Genomic DNA, 18,960 nt, shown 5'->3' with positions numbered 1-18,960 from the left:
TAAATGGCAACAAAACTTGTTACGTTTTAATTTGACTCTCTTTGCTAGAAGGAAATCAGCTTTGTTGATTTGACCTCAATTTCCTGTGCGTGGACAAGTAGCAAAGGTCAAAAAACCTTTAAAATGGCATCGACATCTGGTGAAAGACCAAGGCAAATGAGCAAAGTAAACTTCTCCGTGGGTGACATTTTGCGTATTATCGCTGAATTGCACTCTGACTTGTCTGACTCTGATTTTGATGGAAGTGATCTTGAGATAGAAATCGAAAATGAAAGTGAGGTACCAGCATCAGCTGATTGGTGCCCGGTTGATCGTAGTGCTGAAAGCGTTCGTGTAGCTGATGCACCTACGGCAATGTGTTCCTGTGAGATCTGCCACTTACAATGACAAGTGGTACAAACCAGACAGTGTCGCACTGCCACTGCCAACACTGCTCACTGTGCATTCCTGCTAGCCATCGAACCATCCCCAGACAGCTGCCGGAGACGGCGAACAGACACCGATAGCAGCCACAGCACGCAGCCTCAGACATTTTATGTTGATTTATGTGTGAAACTGTTGTTTTGTGTGCCTTTCAGAGTTGTTTGGAAAATATTCAGCCCTCAGAGAGTTAATTATAGTAACATAATATAACCTTATGAAACCTGCTTAATCCAATTTAGAGTTCACTAACAAACATACATCACTGGACAAATCTGGAGTTGCCAACTAACACAAACCATCTTTGGGTTGTGTAAAGAAAACTGGAGTACATGGAAGAAAACACATGCATTACACGGGAGAACTGAGAAACTGGGCACTGGATCTAATTCCAGAACCCTACATCAGTAAAGGCACAGTGCTTACCTATGCCCTGTTAAGAAAACACTTAAAGATTGAACTCAAATATGTATATAAACCATCAGGAAATAACAGACAAATCTTGATTTGCAGTAGGTTCAGTGTCCATTAATTACATAAAGAAGGTTTTTCAACCCTTCTGTGCTGAATATTAGCTCGCTCACAATTATGCTGTACCACTACGCAGCCTACTAAAAAAAAGTTTTATTTTAATGTACATAGAAATACAGGTTTTGTTTTACTCAGGTGAGAGCTTTATCAGGAAAGGAAAATCCAATGTAAGGTCTTACAGTATATTAAAATGAAGGAACTTCTCTTTTTAGGTCTAAAACCCTACAGAGGTGTTGCTGATATGCATCCTCTTGCCAAAATGTCTTCCTTGTTGCTTCCATCTCTCTCCTTTTTAATTAATTCTCTTTATTTTATTGTCACCACTCTGTTAAGATTCACATGCATCTAGCTAAAGCCAACGACTTAAACACATTTTGTAATACAATCTACTGACAGATAGTTTTGTTCTTTATTATGTGATATTTGCTTCACTGTGATTTGTGTACATTTTAGTATTTTCTCTGCTGTATTTCACTAGTATAAATAAAAAATACATTTTGTATCTCTGTATACTTGTTTCTGGTCCTGGTGTTCTAAATAATTTTTTTTATGTAAATATTACAATTTCAGGATTTTGAAAACTTGACGCTGCAAGTTTCAAAGAAAGACAAGGAGGTGCTCAACTTGGAAGGAAACTCTTGGATTACATGTGTTGCATCATTTGAAAGTATGTCTTTAATAAAACTTACATTTTCAAATGTTTGATTGACTGCGCATGCACTTTGGTACTAACCATTTTTAAAATCCATAACAAGCTAGAGACCCTACTTAATTAATCAAGCAATCTTTATTTTATAACATCAGCCATCTGCTGTCTTACCAGTTTATCCAGTAGACAGTTGCTGAAAGACAATGGCAGCAGCTTTGGGCAGAAGGCATCAGCTAACCCTGGAAGGGATGCCTGCCCATTCAACGCCCGAATTATCATAAAAGGGTTTGAAAGGCATTGTTGCCAAATGAAAGTAATACCACAAATAACACACCTAAACAATATTTAAAAGAAAATCTAAAGATAACTTCTAAAAGGTAAAAAACAGGGTCAGCTAGTGAATCAGTATTCCAGTGGATGGTTACTGGGGTAACAATGGTTAGAGTTTAAATCCGTATTTATGTCCTCTCAGACCACTTGTTGACCACTTGTGGCCTGTAGATATTTATACATTGCTTGGACATGCAGGTACAAATTTCAATGTACTCTAGTCTGAACATGTGACAATATAACTACTTATACTGCTACTAGATGAGAAATTTTACAACCTGGAAGATTTCACTGCAATTAAATGCTTCACCACTTCAGGTGTTGTCCACAGTCATAGGTTGACCATCATGTGTCTCCATTGCTGTCTTTGCTCTGTCAGCCGCTCTATGTGACTGTAGTAAACCGTGTTACACCATTCAGCAATGTCATCAATTCAGCTTGTTCTTGGCCAGCCCCCTGTTCTTTCTCCCATTTAGTTTTCCTTTCAGAATGTTTACCATCATGTTCTCCACTGAACCTCTCGTGACAGGACCAACCAATGTAATTTTCTGTTATTTACATAGATGCATTTTGGTTACGTGCCCACTCTTCAGTTCTTCTGTGTTGCTGATCTTTAGTATCCTCCTGTAGCACCATTGTTTAAACGCTGCTATCCTCTTGATGGCCTGTTTGTTGTAGGTCCATGTTTCACATCCATAACTTACTTTTGAGAATACATAACACTACAATAATCTTCCAATCCATATTCATGTTTTCTCTTCTTAATTCATTTTGTTTCCAAAATGCATCCTGGGTTATTCCAGTTCTAGTTTTTATGTCCTATTTACACCTACCATCATTTTGTATTCCAGCTTCCAAGATACTTGTAACTATGTTCCTGTTCCTCATGTATTCCATTTATTACTTATTATTTCCATTTATTATTACAGTTGCAGCTGTGTTCTGTTTCTTAGGTGATTACGATTACTTTGTTTTTCTTTATGTTGGTTTTCTTGTACTATCCTCTCAATTGTCTGTTGTAAGTTCTTTGTATTTTCTTCCAGTAGGGTGATGTCATCTGCCTGTCGTATGTTGTTTGTTATTTCCACCTATATTTAATCCCTTTATTCCTTCCAATAACTCAGTTACCACGAATTTATCTATATTACTAAATGAAGGTTGTACTGTATATATGCACGGATGCCAGACGCACCGAAAGCGCATGCGCACTGCACCCCAGAGTCATATCCAGCGGCTTCCCAGAGTCAATAGGTGGCGCCCAAACAACACAACACAACACAACCTGTAAACTAAACTTCAGGTCACAATACAACCGCCGCCCAAATGTGAACACCACCGCATATACAACCTTCGTTTAGTGATATTTGTATATATGCAAGGAAGAAGCACCGACGGCGCATCCGCACTGCACCTTAGCGCCCCCAAGTCAAACCTAGTGGCTTCCCAGAGTCCGTAGGTGGCGCCCAAACAACACAACACGACCTGTAAACTAAACTTGAGGTAAAGCGTGAATGCCAGGTTGTATATATGCACAGATGCCAGAGGCCACAAGCAAGCCGTACACACTACCACCGCCGCCCGAACGCGACCGCCCAAACCACCGCATATACCACCTTCGTTTAGTAATGTAGCCCTCCAAGCCCGGATCCGCTGCCATGGTCACTTAAGCACGCGAATCCACTGCCGTCAGCAAACGACTTCTAGCTAGCGACACAGCCATAGAAAAACAAAAAACGAGACTGCATGGATATAAACAATGAACGCAGGCACCTACAACGTGCTTCTGAAACACCAGAATCAGATGAGTCACGGCTCCAAAAAGAAACCGCTTTAGTATAAATGTGTTTATTTCATTAAATGGAAACTTTCCCAGGACACACCCAACCCTCCATGATTTTTCTTCCCTCCAAATATCGGAGGGAACAAAAAGTGATTGCCATTCTTGGATTTGCGATTCTTTTGAGAATCGCGGGTTCGCTGGTTGTATAGTTTAAAAAGTACTGGTAATAGTGCACATCCTTGTATCACTCCTCTTCTAATTCTGAAGAGACGCATTGCACCTTGCTTGGTGGGAACACATGCTTGCCCATTTCAGTATAAGTTCTCTATGAATCTTCTTTTTGCTTCTGGTAATCCAAGTTTCTGCAAAACTTCCATTAATTTATTGTGTCTTCTTTTGACAAGGGCTTTCTGGTAATTGATAAGGCAGATTTGTATTATCTTTTTGATATCCCTGAATCGTTCGTATGTTATACACAGTTAGAAAATTGCCTCCCTCATACCTTACCCTTTTCTGAACCCCCTTTTGACTTTTTGTGAGGTTTCTTTTCCCAATTGATGTAGTCCTTTTTATGAAATGGAACAGTATTTTCAAGGCATGTGAGATGAGGTGTATCATTTTGTAGTCATTGCAGTCTGTGGCTTTGTCAACTTCCACCTGTGGTACACCACAAGATGAGCATACATTCTCACATTTGTGTTTTATTTATTCACATTTACAATGATCTCTAATAAAATCACTTAACTTAAACCACACCTTAGGAATGCACCCTGCAGTCACCAGAACACTTGACTGTGGCCAACAAGAGTTTCTTACCTGTAGACTTCTTCTGGTGTATACTGACAAATATAAATTGTTGAAAACCAGACCAGGAGACTTGTTTTATTTTCCCTTCTTGTTTTACCCACAAAAAGTATTTTTGGGTGCAATAAGGTTTTTATGCCCTTCAACTGAACCATAGTAGCCCCCTCTGTGAAGTTTTCATCAGACTGTTCATACTGAAATATCATGCTTCTGCTTTTATAATGACATTTGTCAGTCAGGTTTTCCAGAGTTGTTTGTTTTTCCCTAGCATCTCAAATGAATACATGGACATTGTGTTCATGGTGGTTGCACTTTTGTCTGTTTTGACCCCTGCCGGATGATGTCGTTCTTTCCAGCTTCCATCCAATCACTTCAGCCTCTGTTACTTTCAGACAACAGTAATTTGAATAATTCTTTAGTTCTTCCAAAATGCCCCAAAAATCAATACCCTGTGTAAAAGTCACTGAAGTCTTTTCTTCAGGTGATGATAGCCAAAAAAATGAGGAGTTGAGTCATCTCGTTATTTTTACACACAAAAGCAAGCAGTTCGATCTCATTCACCACACCTGTGTACATGTACTGGCATTCCATATAATGTATATCCATTATTACGTAACTGTTTACTTAATTCTGTCAGTTACCTGCCTTGCCTTGTGTTAAAATTAAATATGTAAATGGATCCTATATAGCTAGTGTTTAGGTTGAATTTAATTTAAACTGTAAGCACAAGCAATCCATGAAGCACTATATGTAGTAACTCATTTTTAATAGATTTTTTTCATAAATAATTACATTAAATTTGTAGTGCTTACAAAATAATCATGCCTATGTGTGATGAAGTGAATAGGGGTCTGTGGCAGTACAGGGGTTTCTAGGAAAAAATACAGTTAGGGAGGGCAGGCCTCATGAGTGTAGTAATGCAGGAGGAAACTATGTAGCCATGAAGATCTTGATGAGGGACTTTTCAAATTGTGTGTTTCGTGCAGGAAGGCAGTTAGCACAGCTGTTGTTTATCAAGGCTCTGCCAGGTCATTTGGCACACCTACACTTGTGGGGGATAAAAGGGGTCTAAATATGAGAGATCAAGAGAGCAAAAAGGAGGTCGAGAGAGAAACTGGAGGTAAAAGTTTAGGAAAAGACAAAAAAAGAAAGATAGATGTCTGGGTTGAGCCTGATCTAGGTGCTGTGGAAAGGAGATAAGGTTGCCCTACGAGGGAACAAGAGGAATGGTACCCCAGGGGTGGGTCATTCTGGTTAAAACAATTTGGAGGAGTAAAAGTATTTAAGTGCTCCAGAGGTCCTGCTGGATCAAAGGTAGCAGGCATGATGATGGAGGCTGGTTCTGAGCCTCCCAGAGGTGACAGACTAAGGTATCTTAGAAGAGAGCCGGAGAGTTGACCGATGGGTGAGCAAAGAAGATGAGTTTAAGCAGGACACACTGGGGACTGAGGCTCTAAAGGAAGGAAAAAAAAGCTGTGTTTATTTCCTGAGTTCAAGCTATGTAATAGCTTTATTTATTTATGGATTTTAACCTCCACAAGGACACTTTTTATATATATATATATATATATATATATATATATATATATATATATATATATATATATTGGATTAGTTTTTACTTTCTCATATCTGGAGTATAGAAAAAGTATAGTAATCTTGAAAAAACATCCGACCTTGAAATTTTGAAGAATCCTTGATGTTTTAGACCTCCCTGAGTCCAAAAGTACCATTTTTGGAATTATGTCTGAGTGTGTGTAAAACCAATAACTCAAAAACGCAATGAGATAGATGAAATTTGGCATGTTCATTATTCATGCAGGTGAAAAGTCAGTTTTATTCAACTTTACTTTTATGATAATTGTTCAATTTGATTTGTTGTTGATGGTTCTTTAATGTACATAATATAAAAATCATTGTCTTGTGGTCTACTCCTCAAATATCCATCCCCATATCTGAGTATATGAGAAAGTCTAGGAGAGACCACTCCCAATTTTTATTTATTGATGACTGTACTGTACTTTCTGCACATTGCCTGCCTGTTGGAGAATAAAATGCACAGTGTGTCCTCATTGCAGTAGTCCATCCCTGGTTTCATCGATGTCCCAGGAACAGGGTGATGCCATAGCTGTGGGCACCCCTGGGCATCACACTATGCTGTAATAAAATGAATCAGCTATTTTTTTCTTTTTCCTTAGATTCTTTAACTTGTGGAGATTCAGAAGGATACCTGTGGTACAGAGGTAATTCAAAGGATTCCAAATGGAATAAGATGAAGGTAAATCATTTGGATTTTTAATAAGGACAGAGGCAAGGAGTATTCATTACTTTATTTACTTGAAAATTGAAAGCACCAGGTCAACAATCAAAAGTGCATAAAGGAAAATGCAAACTGTAAAAAGGCAGCTAGAACTTGGGCAAAGAAGTATAATTAAAATGTGAAGCAGCAGTAGCAGCCAATAATATCATTTAGCCCCTACAATCATGAAGAAATATTGGTTTTGCTAAGTAATAACTTTTAGTTTTATAACAAAGACTAGTTGAAATAAAACTATTAGAAAAGGGTTTATTCCATTTTTTGGTTATATTATACAAACCACTTTAAGTTTTTCTTCCTCTCTATCTCTTTGTCATTTTAACAGGTGCACAAAAATAAAGTCAGTGCTTTGAAAATGACAGAAAGTGTGATCATCACAGCATCCTATGACCAAAGTATCAAACTATGGGATTGTAAAACAATGAAACAGGTATTGGCATAGCCTTGCAAAAGCCCAGCAGCTTATTTCTGTTTATATTTTGTTTAGTAGTTAGAAGGTATATGTTAAAAGTTTTAAAAATCAGAACTTAAAAAATTCATGACCTTCCTGGCATATGATCCAGAATGGCCCAGAGGCCTGGCAGCGAAAGAAAAGGTTACATTTTTTTAGAGACGTGGCCAGAAAAATGCAAATTGATGTAACTATTTATAAAGAAATATTCCAGCCAAAAATTATATTTTCTATATGTTACTAACCCTATGGAGTTTTTAGGTATGGCTAAAAAACATTTTTATCTAATACTTTTATGCAGAATGTAGATGAAAGGTTTATAATAGCAAATGATGTGAAAAATGTCCATAGTAAAAAGGAGAAAAAAATCTTGTGTTACTTGTGTCACATTAAACAATATTTTATTAAAAAGCATACATTTTGCATATTTTTTGCTTATGATTGGATAACTGAAGGCACGGTGGTGCAGTGGAAGTGCTTCTGCCTCGCAGTTAGGAGACCCGGGTTCGCTTCCTGGGTCCTCCCTGTGTGGAGTTTGCATGTTCTCCCTGTGTCTGTGTGGGTTTCCTCCCACAGTCCAAAGACATGTTAGGTGCATTGGCGATTCTAAATTGTCCCTAGTGTGTGCTCGGTGTGCGTGTGTGTGTGTGTGTGTGTGCGCGCCCTGCCCGGAGTTTGTTTCCTGCCTTGTGTTGGCTGGGATTGGCTCCAGCAGACCCCCGTGACCCTGTTGTTAGTATATAGCCGGTTGGATAATGGATGGATGGTGTGGGATACAGCCCGGACACAGACAGGTAGACATCGTTTTATCACCCAACACATGTTTATTTACAATATGTACAGCACAGTGAACACACACAACCCAGTGCCGCAGCACCAATTACCCCAAAGTCCAGGCCCTCAACAATGCCTTTCTCCTCTCCTGACCGCCTCCACTCCTCTCCTGCAAGACTCTGTCTTTCTCCACTCCCAACTCCAGCCATCGAATTGAGGGAGGAGGCCCCTTTTATCCCCACCCGGACGTGCTCCATGTGTCTCCCGATGAGCTTCAGCCGGCCCTTCCTGGTGTGGTGAAAGTACCAGCTGTGCACCCGGAAGCACTCCGGGTGTCCCTGGTCTTTGTCCCCCCAGCATTTCTGGGTGCGGTGGAAGTGCTGAGGGCCAGGGCTCTTCAGGCATCCGGGCGTCCCCTGGTGGTGACCACAGGCCCCTATAGGGTTGAGCTTCCAAGCTCTGTTCCCGTGTTCCCCATACCATCCAGGGCGGCTGCCCGCTCATGGTCTGGCATAGTCCCTCTTCTGGTCCTTCCGGGCGTCCCGGCTGGGTACCGCCCCCAGCCGCTTGCCACAATGGATAACTGAAATGTGGATTATGTGACACGAGTAACTTGAGAATTTAATATCATTTGCTATTACACAACATTGGTCATAAGAAAATATTATTTGTGGGGGGAGTATTCCTTTAAGAGTGGGTAAAAGCCTAATGTATTTCAATCCAGAATTTAAAACCTAAGATTTTATATATATATATATATATATATATATATATATTTATATATATATATATATATATATATATTTATATAATATATATATATATATATATATATATATATATATATATATATATATATATAGAAAAAAAGATGATTTATTTACCTTACAATTACATTAATGATGATGATGACATTAGTGGATTTTTATAAATATACAAAAGTATAAATTATTCAGTTTAGTAAGCTTGAAAAGCAAACATGTACTTCAAATGAAGCAGTCAATTTGGCACATATACCAAAGAAAAGTAAAATAAAAAACCTATAGCATAACAAAAATCCTGATTATTTATTAATTAGTAAACAAATGTGGGATTCCAATTTCTCCTTGATTCCTGCTTTAATGTTTTGAAGATGTGGAGCATTTGTAGATTTCTATTTTTTCTTTCTTGTAAATAATAACCGCTTATAGAAAAACATTTCAATTACAATAAAATTATAATTACATTATTATTCATTATAATATAATTATAATAAACTTGCTCATAAGCTTGTTTTTTTTTTTTTTTTTTTTTTTTTTTTTTTTAGAAGTATGAATGTTTGTTATGCTTACAGCAGGGATATTTGCTATTTATGCATGCAAATTTTCTACCCACCGCTTTAAAGTATTTGCGCATATGCTAAAAGTGCCCTGATCTTAAAGACATAACTGATTTGGTGTCCTGGGACTTCCTTCAAAAGCCTTAGGATTGTGGGAAATGAAGCTGCAAAACAAGCAGTCTGAGTAAATTAATACTTTGTCATGTCTCTTGTAGGTGGGTTTGTTTCTCTGTAAAGGACCAGTTACATGTTTGGAATTGAACCCCAGTCACGACAGATTTCTGGTGTGTGGAGACATCTTAGGAAATGTTTACTTTATTGAATGGACAGAATGAAGAATATTATTATAATAGGTACCAATGCACTATTGTCACATATGTACTGAAACACTTAGTGAGTTCAGTTTCTTTCGTTCTTTAGTCTGTTAAATTTAACGTAAATTTGGGGGAATAATAAGAATACAAACTGAACTAATTTATTTTCTGATTTATTGATTTTTTTTGTTTGTTTTTGTTATTTTTATATAATGGAAATGTTAATTAACATGACCCATGTTGATTCTATGAAGTAAATTTGAGGTGTGATAGCAATATTATAAAACAAATGAAAGACTTTAACATTGTATGAATCACATTGTATGAATCACATTTCATTTCATGTAGTAAATCAGCATGGTTTCTGGATTAGTTTAATTAATAAAGTTAAACTGGAAAAAAAAAACTGTGTGACTTATAAAACAATAACAAATCTATTAAAGTCAGGTGACAGAAGAAACATGTTTTACTGTAGTTTTACTGTGGTGTGCATGGATGTGCGTGAGTTTGTCCAACAATAAACTGCCTTGAGTTAGATAAAATCTTACACCCATTACTGCTTATTAAGGTAGACTCCACCACTACCACCCTCAAATTGAATTACACAGCATCTACAGTAGAGGCACACCTAGCACCAGTTACAAAAATAAAATGTATTATTACTATTATAACACCTTTCCCATGTTCAAAGAGTACTTCTGTCTATTTTTCCCCCAGCCCAAGTGGTGAGAGACAGACAGACAGACAATGTTTATCTGTCCCTGAAGGGAAATTAAAACTTTACAGAAACTCAAGAATGTAGTAAGAAGAAGGGGTCTGAGTTGCCTTGAAAGCTTGAATATTGTAATCTTTTTAGTTAGCCAATAAAAGGTGTAATTTTGCTTGATTTCTCACTACATTTATAATGGCTAACACAGTACTTCAGAAGCTCAAGAAAAAATATAAACATTATAATAAACAAACAACAACAAGCCCAGACACGCATAAGAACTTCTAGCTTGGGTAATGAAGAGTTGTTGCTGTCGATAACAGAGTTGTAGGTGGCAGTACGATGGTCAGATCTATCCAGGTGAACTACTGGTTTACATTTACAAACATTAACACTTGAACAGAGCAGGTCCAGCTCATTACATCTACAATTATGTCAGCTTGTTTGAAGTTTCTTCCATCCAAAGTTCCTTGGTTGAAGTCATCAGCAGTCAGAACATCTCATCGTTAACAGAGCTGATAGCAGAGTGAATAATTTGTGGAGACAGTAGTAATCTTAAGGCCAATAAGGTTCACCCTGTAGTTCCATACATTTAATCCTAGCACCTGCTGTTGAGGCTTTAAAGGAATACTTCACCTAAAAAAACATTTTTTGTGTGTGCTTTACATATGCAATGAGTTTTGACGTGATTATTGAAACATGTCTAGTCTCGTGGTTAAGGTATAAGTAATAGAAAGAAAATAATATTCTTATGATAATTCATCAGCAATGGCACAGATTCAGACCTCCCTTTTAATTTCCACAATGATCTCTAATTTTCCAAATCCCACTGGGTTTTTATTTAGTAATTCTGGACACAAGTGCTCAGGAACTCCAACTTTCTAATTAAGTGTTCCATCCTATCCAGGACTTCACCTTCAAAGGTAGTTTCATGTTTTCAAAAAACTGAACAATTTCCTTTCATTAAGTCTAATATCCCATAATACTGTACATATGATTTAAGATACATATTTCCTTACATAATTAACATTTCCTTATGTTGTTCTCTTAACATTTATCACATTGACTAATATTTTAAAAAAACATTTCTTTGTTTAAATAACCAGTTAATTATTTTGGTGCATAATAGCCGAGTAATAAAACCACCTGGGGCCTCATGTATAAACGGTGCGCACGCACAGAAATGTTGCGTACGAACCTTTCCACGCTCAAATCGCGATGTATAAAACCTAAACTTGGCGTAAAGCCACGCACATTTCCACGGTAACTCATTCCTTGGCGTATGCAATTTATCCGCCCGGTTTTGCAGACTGGCGGCACCCAGCGTCAAAGCAGTGCTACTGTTCCTGTGTGGTTACCCTTTCTTAGATCCACATCCACGGCGGCGGCTTTATCAAATACACTGAAATTAACCGCATATCGTTCATAAATTTAATGCATCTGATTGTAATTAATCTGTAACAATATAATGGTCCACAGAATGGTCAAACTACTGTTCCTGTGTGCTCATCCTTTCTTTCTTAGCTCCACATTCCTGACGCGGCTTTATAAATACACTGAAATTAACTGCATATTGTTTATTAGTGTAATGCATCTGATTGTAATTAACCTGCTGCAATATAATGGGCCAGGGAATAGCCATAGTATTCCAAATACCAGAACTGCTTTAGTGTTGTTACGCTCACTGCATCTTGTTCTTCTTTTTGCTGTTCCCGTTAAGGGTTGCCACTGCGGATCATCTTTTTCCATATTACTCTCACTGCACCACTCAGAGTATTTATATCACTGTATCTGAGTGTGAATCACAGCAGCAGCTGATCGGAAAGAGAATTATCGGTATACAGTTTCAAGTACACACTACCTCAACCACGGCAAAAAGCGTCAAACCCTTTCCTGTACGGACCTCGCGTTTCAGAAATAGTTTCATCCCAAGAACTATAAACGCACTCAATCACCTCACTGTAAACTTGCACTACAGTTATAATATTGCACAACCTGCGCTACTTTATAAAGCGCGTATGATGACAATATCATTTTTAAGATGAAATGCAGCAAAATATGTTGCTTATAGTATACAGATAAAACTTTAACTTCATTTAAATAATCTGTATTGCTAATAATTAAACATGTGAGGACACGGTGCCGCAGTGTATAGCTAGTTCAAGGATAGCTCCTGCCTTGCGCTGTATTATTGCTGGTGCTGACGCGACACTGGAATGATAGACAAATAGAATAATTAAACATGTACTACAAAGATATTTCAATGTTCCTTGAAAGTTTTGAAGAATCGGCGTTCTAAGCTTACAAATGGCTTAACGTCTATTACAGAGCTGATTGTGTGGCGATTGGAGAAAGAAAAGTATGGACAGGAATTGGAGGTTAGTACGTTTGAAAGAGACAGTACTTCTGTAATAAATTATTTCATCGAAGGTCACACATGGTGCAGCAAGCCTCTTGCGTGAGATATGAACAATCACTGCGCCACCGTGTTCCCATATTTAATAACATGCTTTCATTCCTATCATCATGAAAATGATATCACGTATACATCTCAGTATTTTAATTATTCAGAGAGCTGTAATATCTCGAATGTAATGCATTCTGTGTCCTGTCGGAGAAAGAGAAAGAACGGAAGCACGTAGTGATTCACACACATAGAGCACATAGAAGATCAAACACAGAACAAACCATTTAACATGCTACTTGAGAAACTAGTAAAATAAACGATTTTAAGATGAAGTTTATGATGTTCTACTTTAATGGTAAAATAAACTACATGATTAAAGTGGAAATTTCGAGATTAAAGTTGACATTTCGTGCTTTTTTCCCACTGTGTGCCTATGTTTTTTGTTTATACCCTAATACGCTTTCAAATGACACTCAGACGGTGGGCTACAACTCGCCTTTTCACAGCGACTTTGATATGTGATTTCTTTTTTATTTCGGGCACTATGCGACTTTGTGAATTTGCTCTTTCGAGTATTTCCGACACTCTGTCACTCGATCAACTTTCTTTTGTTGATTATACCACTGTTTAAACCAACAAATAGTATGTTTTTCCTTTGCCTCCACTTGGTATTCGCTGAAATTCTTATATTTTCCCCTGTGCTTTTCCCATTGTCTTTTCACAGAAGGCTATTTATATTGATTTGCATATTCAAAGAGGCGTAATTCTGGGAGGAGTTGGGGCGGGACAGAAGGCGCGTGCACGTGCGTTACTTTTCACGCAAATCGGGATTTATGTAGTGGAAGAACGTGAAAGTATGCGTGCGCACAGATTCCTGCATCTGGATTTTTCTGTGCGTACGCACAATCCCGCTTTTGTGCTTACGCCATGTTATAGTGTGAGTTCTACGCATGGCGTTATACATGAGGCCCCTGGTTCAAAAGTTCAGTTTTTTGTGCAACACTTGAAGAAAGGACCTGGCTCTTGTGGCTATCCTCATTTTCAGCTCATTGCTTTATTTTCAAATAGTTACATCTTTCCACTGCATTATTTGTTTGGTGATATTTTGAGTTGCCCAATTTGTTGTTTGGGACAAACTTTCACTGCTGAGCCAGGGTAGTATATATTTTTTTTAATGGGTTCAGTAGATGGATAGATAAATGTTTTTTTCCACGATTTTTCAACTGTTGCTTCCAGTGCCTGCTAATTATGTGCAGTCACACCTACTGAAACATTATTTTCATTCTTCCTGGTAATATTTGCCAAAGCATTGTTTGCCAGTAACTTTGTTTGCCAGATATTTTTCTAGAAATTTCTCATGAAGCAGACTTGGACAAACTATTTTCCCCAGTGTCTCATGATTTTTTGTGGAGCCAAGATGACATCACAAAGCTGTACCAGCCATGCACAAAACTTACACGCATGCATACTGTAAGCATACATTTTGTACATGCGTGAGGTCTCTTATCCTATCAGTACTCCAGTAGATCTGCACCCCACATGCATTTGAGGAGTACACTAGATGACTGTAATGAGACTTTTAAGAAAATTCAGTTTGGTTTGTCAATCAAGTGAACAACTATAAGACCACCAGGATAATACCACTGCAGAGATATCCAAGATTGACAATAAGAGACTTGTATGCAGTTTTCAAGAGATCATTAGCAATATCTGGAACAATGAAAAAATTCCATTAGACATTAGAAATGTCAGCACTGTCACCCTCCTCAAGAGCGCTAAGAAATCTCAGAGTGAAAAGTGCCTTGACTTCACCCTGCTGCCCACCACTAGTAACACTTAACGATTGTGTGTTCTTAATTTTGTTCCTACTTCCTGAAGAAATCTTTCCTAATATAGAAGTGAAGATATATAAAATATTTATCAACCTATATGCTAGATATAACTCATTTTTTAAACTCCACCACAAATACTGTATTTGTTGTATTGTAAATCATCAACCTAGTTAATTATTTAAACTGAAGAATGGGCATGGATGAATTCTGGTTTTGCCAGAACCTTCTTTCTCAATTGGTTAAATGCAAACAGAATGACATTTTTCATGTGGGTATGTGCTAACATTTAAAGAATACAAAGGATATCATATATATGAACATTATTAAAAAGATATGAAATACAAATATTAAAGACATATCAATATCTTAAACATAAAGTATATAAACACTTGACACCTGCGTAGTGTAAGTAAATACAGTATATATTAAAATGATATCAAATATGGTTATTTAATTTATGTTTTGCTTGATTTAATTGTATGGAATTTTATTTTCTTAATTGTATAAGTTCAGCTTGATTGCATGGATTGTTATTTTCTTCAAATAAAATTTATTAAAATAATAATCTATACTAATTAATAAAAGGCAAAGCCCTCACTGACTGACTGACTGACTCATCACTAATTCTCCAACTTCCCGTGTAGGTGGAAGGCTGAAATTTGGCAGGCTCATTCCTTACAGCTTACTTACAAAAGTTAGTCAGGTTTCATTTCGAAATTCTACGCGTAATGGTCATAACTGGAACCTGTTTTTTGTCCATATACTCTAATGGAGGAGGCGGAGTCGCGTATCGCGTTATCACGCTTCCTACGTAATCACGTGAACTAAAAACAAGGAAGAGATTTACAGAGTTAAACGCGGGAACGAAGGTAAATGACGTTAATTTTTGAGTGTCTTTTAATACTGTGTAAGCATAAATATTAACACGTGCAATTAAACGTGTGCATTTATGGGGTGATTTCTCAGGCTTAAAAGCTCGCCTTTTATCAAACGCGGGAACAAAGGTAAATGACGTTGTTGAGTGTCTTTTAATACTGTGTAAGCATACATATTAACACATGTGCAATTAAACGTGTGCATTTATGGGGTGATTTCTCAGGCTTAAAAGCTCGCCTTTTATCAAACGCGGGAACAAAGGTAAATGACGTTGTTGAGTGTCTTTTAATACTGTGTAAGCATACATATTAACACATGTGCAATTAAACGTGTGCATTTACTATTATTATAAACTATTTTCAACCATTCTATGATCTGTCGTTTAAATCAAGTATCATTACATCTTCCTTTCTTAAAGAGAAGTAAGGCAGTACTTATAAGCTTACATATATATATATATAGATATACATACTGTACATATATATATATATCTATATCCGAAGCCGTGCAAGCACACTCTTGAGAATGCAACGTATAGTTGTACAGGAGAAAAGCAATCTTGCCTCAAATCAATGGCAACCTTTTGTAGGTCTATGAACTTAATTTAAACTTTAGGTTTACACGGTGCTTTCTTTCCGAAGTACCTGCACTCATGAATATGTCTGTATGTGTCAGTCGGTCAAATCCATGCGCTTCGCACCGGCGAAGTGCCGCTTTTAAATTTTTATTAAGAAGAAAACCTTTTTAAATTGAGGTAAAATATACTAATAACAGTTTGTTAAGGATCTGTTTTTTTGTGAAGCTGCCTTCACTCGAGTGATCACTTCGAGCTGACTTGCTGGCCAACTATAAGCGTTACCTGGTAGGTAACCACCCATACAATCAGATTGTGAATCAGACTACGAATGCCGTGAATGTAATTACCCCGATCTACATGTTGTCAAATAAACGAACCACACGCCGTGGCGCAATTTTAGGGGCTTCGCCTGTAGCGCTGACGTCCGAGGTTCGATTCCCGTAAGGGAGTGAAGTGAGTGGCTGGTTACCTACCAGGTAACGCTTATGGTTGGCCAGCAAGTGAGGTAACATCAGCCATGGTGCCTTCAGTTGTGAGAAGCAGATCATAGAATGGTTGAAAATAGTTTACTGTCAAATAATGCAAAGAGTACGCGACATGTCTTTCCCCTTTATTCTTGGCTCATCAGGTGTACACACTCACTGCACTCGCTTACGGTAATCGAACCTCGGACGTCAGCGCTAGACGGGCTTCGCAGCGGTGAAGTATTGCTTTTAAATTTTAATTAAGAAGAAAAGAAAACCTTTTTAAATTAAGTCTTAAAAAGACTTGTAAAGATATTGACAATAAGCTACGCAAACCCACCAAGAAATGCAATCGTTTAAATCAAGGCGCGAGTCGAAAAACACCATCCCATAATATTAGTTAACGATTAACACATTTCTATATGTATTGTAAGCATACAATACAACTGATAATATGTTGCGCTTATTTATCTGGTGTACCGACATTTTTGCGCGTTTAACGTCTGAAATCTAACGTGGTTTGTGCCCTTCAGAATGAAAACAGTTTGCATTTACCTTTTAAATAAAAGGCGAGCTTTTAAGCCTGAGAAATCACCCCGTAAATGCACACGTTTAATTGCACATGTGTTAATATGTATGCTTACACAGTATTTTTAGGTTTTTTTTCTTTCTTCAGTAATATTTAATCTCCTTAAAGAAAAATAACATGCATTTTACTTTTTTGTATCTCTTTAGTAATATTTTAGTGTAAAAGGATAACCAGTAATTAAACCTTTTATGTTACTTTATAAATTTATTTTACACAATGTTGAAAAATTAATAAGAAAGCTACATATTTTGGCAGCTGCTGCTTTAATTTTCAATGAAATGACAAAAGCTCTCCAAGAGAAAACGTCAATGAAGAAGAAACAGTTTGCACTATCTAAAAAGGAGAAACCCTCATTTATAAAGGTTTGCTGCAGATGACTTAACTGAAAATAAATTAATAGTTCCTATGTGTATAATACATATTTATCTATTTTACTTATGCCTTTATTCCAGCAACTTGCAACATCTGAGGTACAATTTGTTACATTACTTATGTTTTTTGCACCACAGGCAGCTGAAGTGACTTCCTCAGGGTCACACAGTGGTGTCAGTACCAGGATTTGAACTGACAAGCTCCGGGTTTGCTGAAATATTACTGAAGAAAGAAAAAAAACGAAAACGGGCAAATAGGGCTATGCATACAGATGTCCATCCATCCATTATCCAACCTGCTATATCCTAAATACAGGAGCCAATAAGTAGATATGTATATATACAGTATATATATATATATATGTGAATGTATATATGTATGTCTATATTTATATGTATATGTATATGTAGATATGTAAATTTGTATATGTATATATGTTTATGTACAGTGGTGTGAAAAACTATTTGCCCCCTTCCTGATTTCTTATTCTTTTGCATGTTTGTCACACAAAATGTTTCTGATCATCAAACACCTTTAACCATTAATCAAATATAACACAAGTAAACACAAAATTCAGTTTTTAAATGATGGTGTTTATTATTTAGGGAGAAAAAAAATCCAAACCTACATGGCCCTGTGTGAAAAAGTAATTGCCCCCTTGTTAGAAAATAACCTAACTGTGGTGTATCACACCTGAGTTCAATTTCCGTAGCCACCCCCAGGCCTGATTACTGCCACACCTGTTTCAATCAAGAAATCACTTAAATAGGAGCTGCCTGACACAGAGAAGTAGACCAAAAGCACCTCAAAAGCTAGACATCATGCCAAGATCCAAAGAAATTCAGGAACAAATGAGAACAGAAGTAATTGAGATCTATCAGTCTGGTAAAGGTTATAAAGCCATTTCTAAAGCTTTGGGACTCCAGCGAACCACAGTGAGAGCCATTATCCACAAATGGCAAAAACATGGAACCGTGGTGAACCTTCCCAGGAGTGGCCGGCCGACCAAAATTACCCCAAGAGCGCAGAGACGACTCATCCGAGAGGTCACAAAAGACCCCAGGACAACGTCTAAAGAACTGCAGGCCTCACTTGCCTCAATTAAGGTCAGTGTTCACGACTCCACCATAAGAAAGAGATTGGGCAAAAACGGCCTGCATGGCAGATTTCCAAGACGCAAACCACTGTTAAGCAAAAAGAACATTAGGGCTCGTCTCAATTTTGCTAAGAAACATCTCAATGATTGCCAAGACTTTTGGGAAAATACCTTGTGGACTGATGAGTCAAAAGTTGAACTTTTTGGAAGGCAAATGTCCCGTTACATCTGGCGTAAAAGGAACACAGCATTTCAGAAAAAGAACATCATACCAACAGTAAAATATGGTGGTGGTAGTGTGATGGTCTGGGGTTGTTTTGCTGCTTCAGGACCTGGAAGGCTTGCTGTGA

General features: G+C 37.4%; 1 protein-coding gene across 5 annotated transcripts in view; it reads left to right on the top strand.

The window, feature by feature from the left end:
* The window catches only part of tep1 (telomerase-associated protein 1), a 171,710-nt gene extending 161,917 nt beyond the window's left edge, over nt 1-9,793 (top strand). For all 5 annotated transcript variants that reach the window (XM_051923151.1, XM_051923147.1, XM_051923148.1 and 2 more), the window contains exons 52-55: nt 1,522-1,618; nt 6,713-6,792; nt 7,157-7,261; nt 9,590-9,793. In XM_051923151.1, the coding sequence (XP_051779111.1) occupies nt 1,522-1,618; nt 6,713-6,792; nt 7,157-7,261; nt 9,590-9,709 (402 nt within the window). In that variant the 3' untranslated portion in view covers nt 9,710-9,793. The remainder of the gene's footprint in view (nt 1-1,521; nt 1,619-6,712; nt 6,793-7,156; nt 7,262-9,589) is intronic.
* The last annotated feature ends 9,167 nt before the right edge of the window (nt 9,794-18,960 follow it).

The sequence above is a fragment of the Erpetoichthys calabaricus genome, chromosome 2, assembly GCF_900747795.2.
Source record: "Erpetoichthys calabaricus chromosome 2, fErpCal1.3, whole genome shotgun sequence".
Classification (NCBI taxonomy): Eukaryota; Metazoa; Chordata; class Cladistia; order Polypteriformes; family Polypteridae; genus Erpetoichthys; species Erpetoichthys calabaricus.
This window is presented reverse-complemented; position numbering and strand designations above follow the sequence as displayed.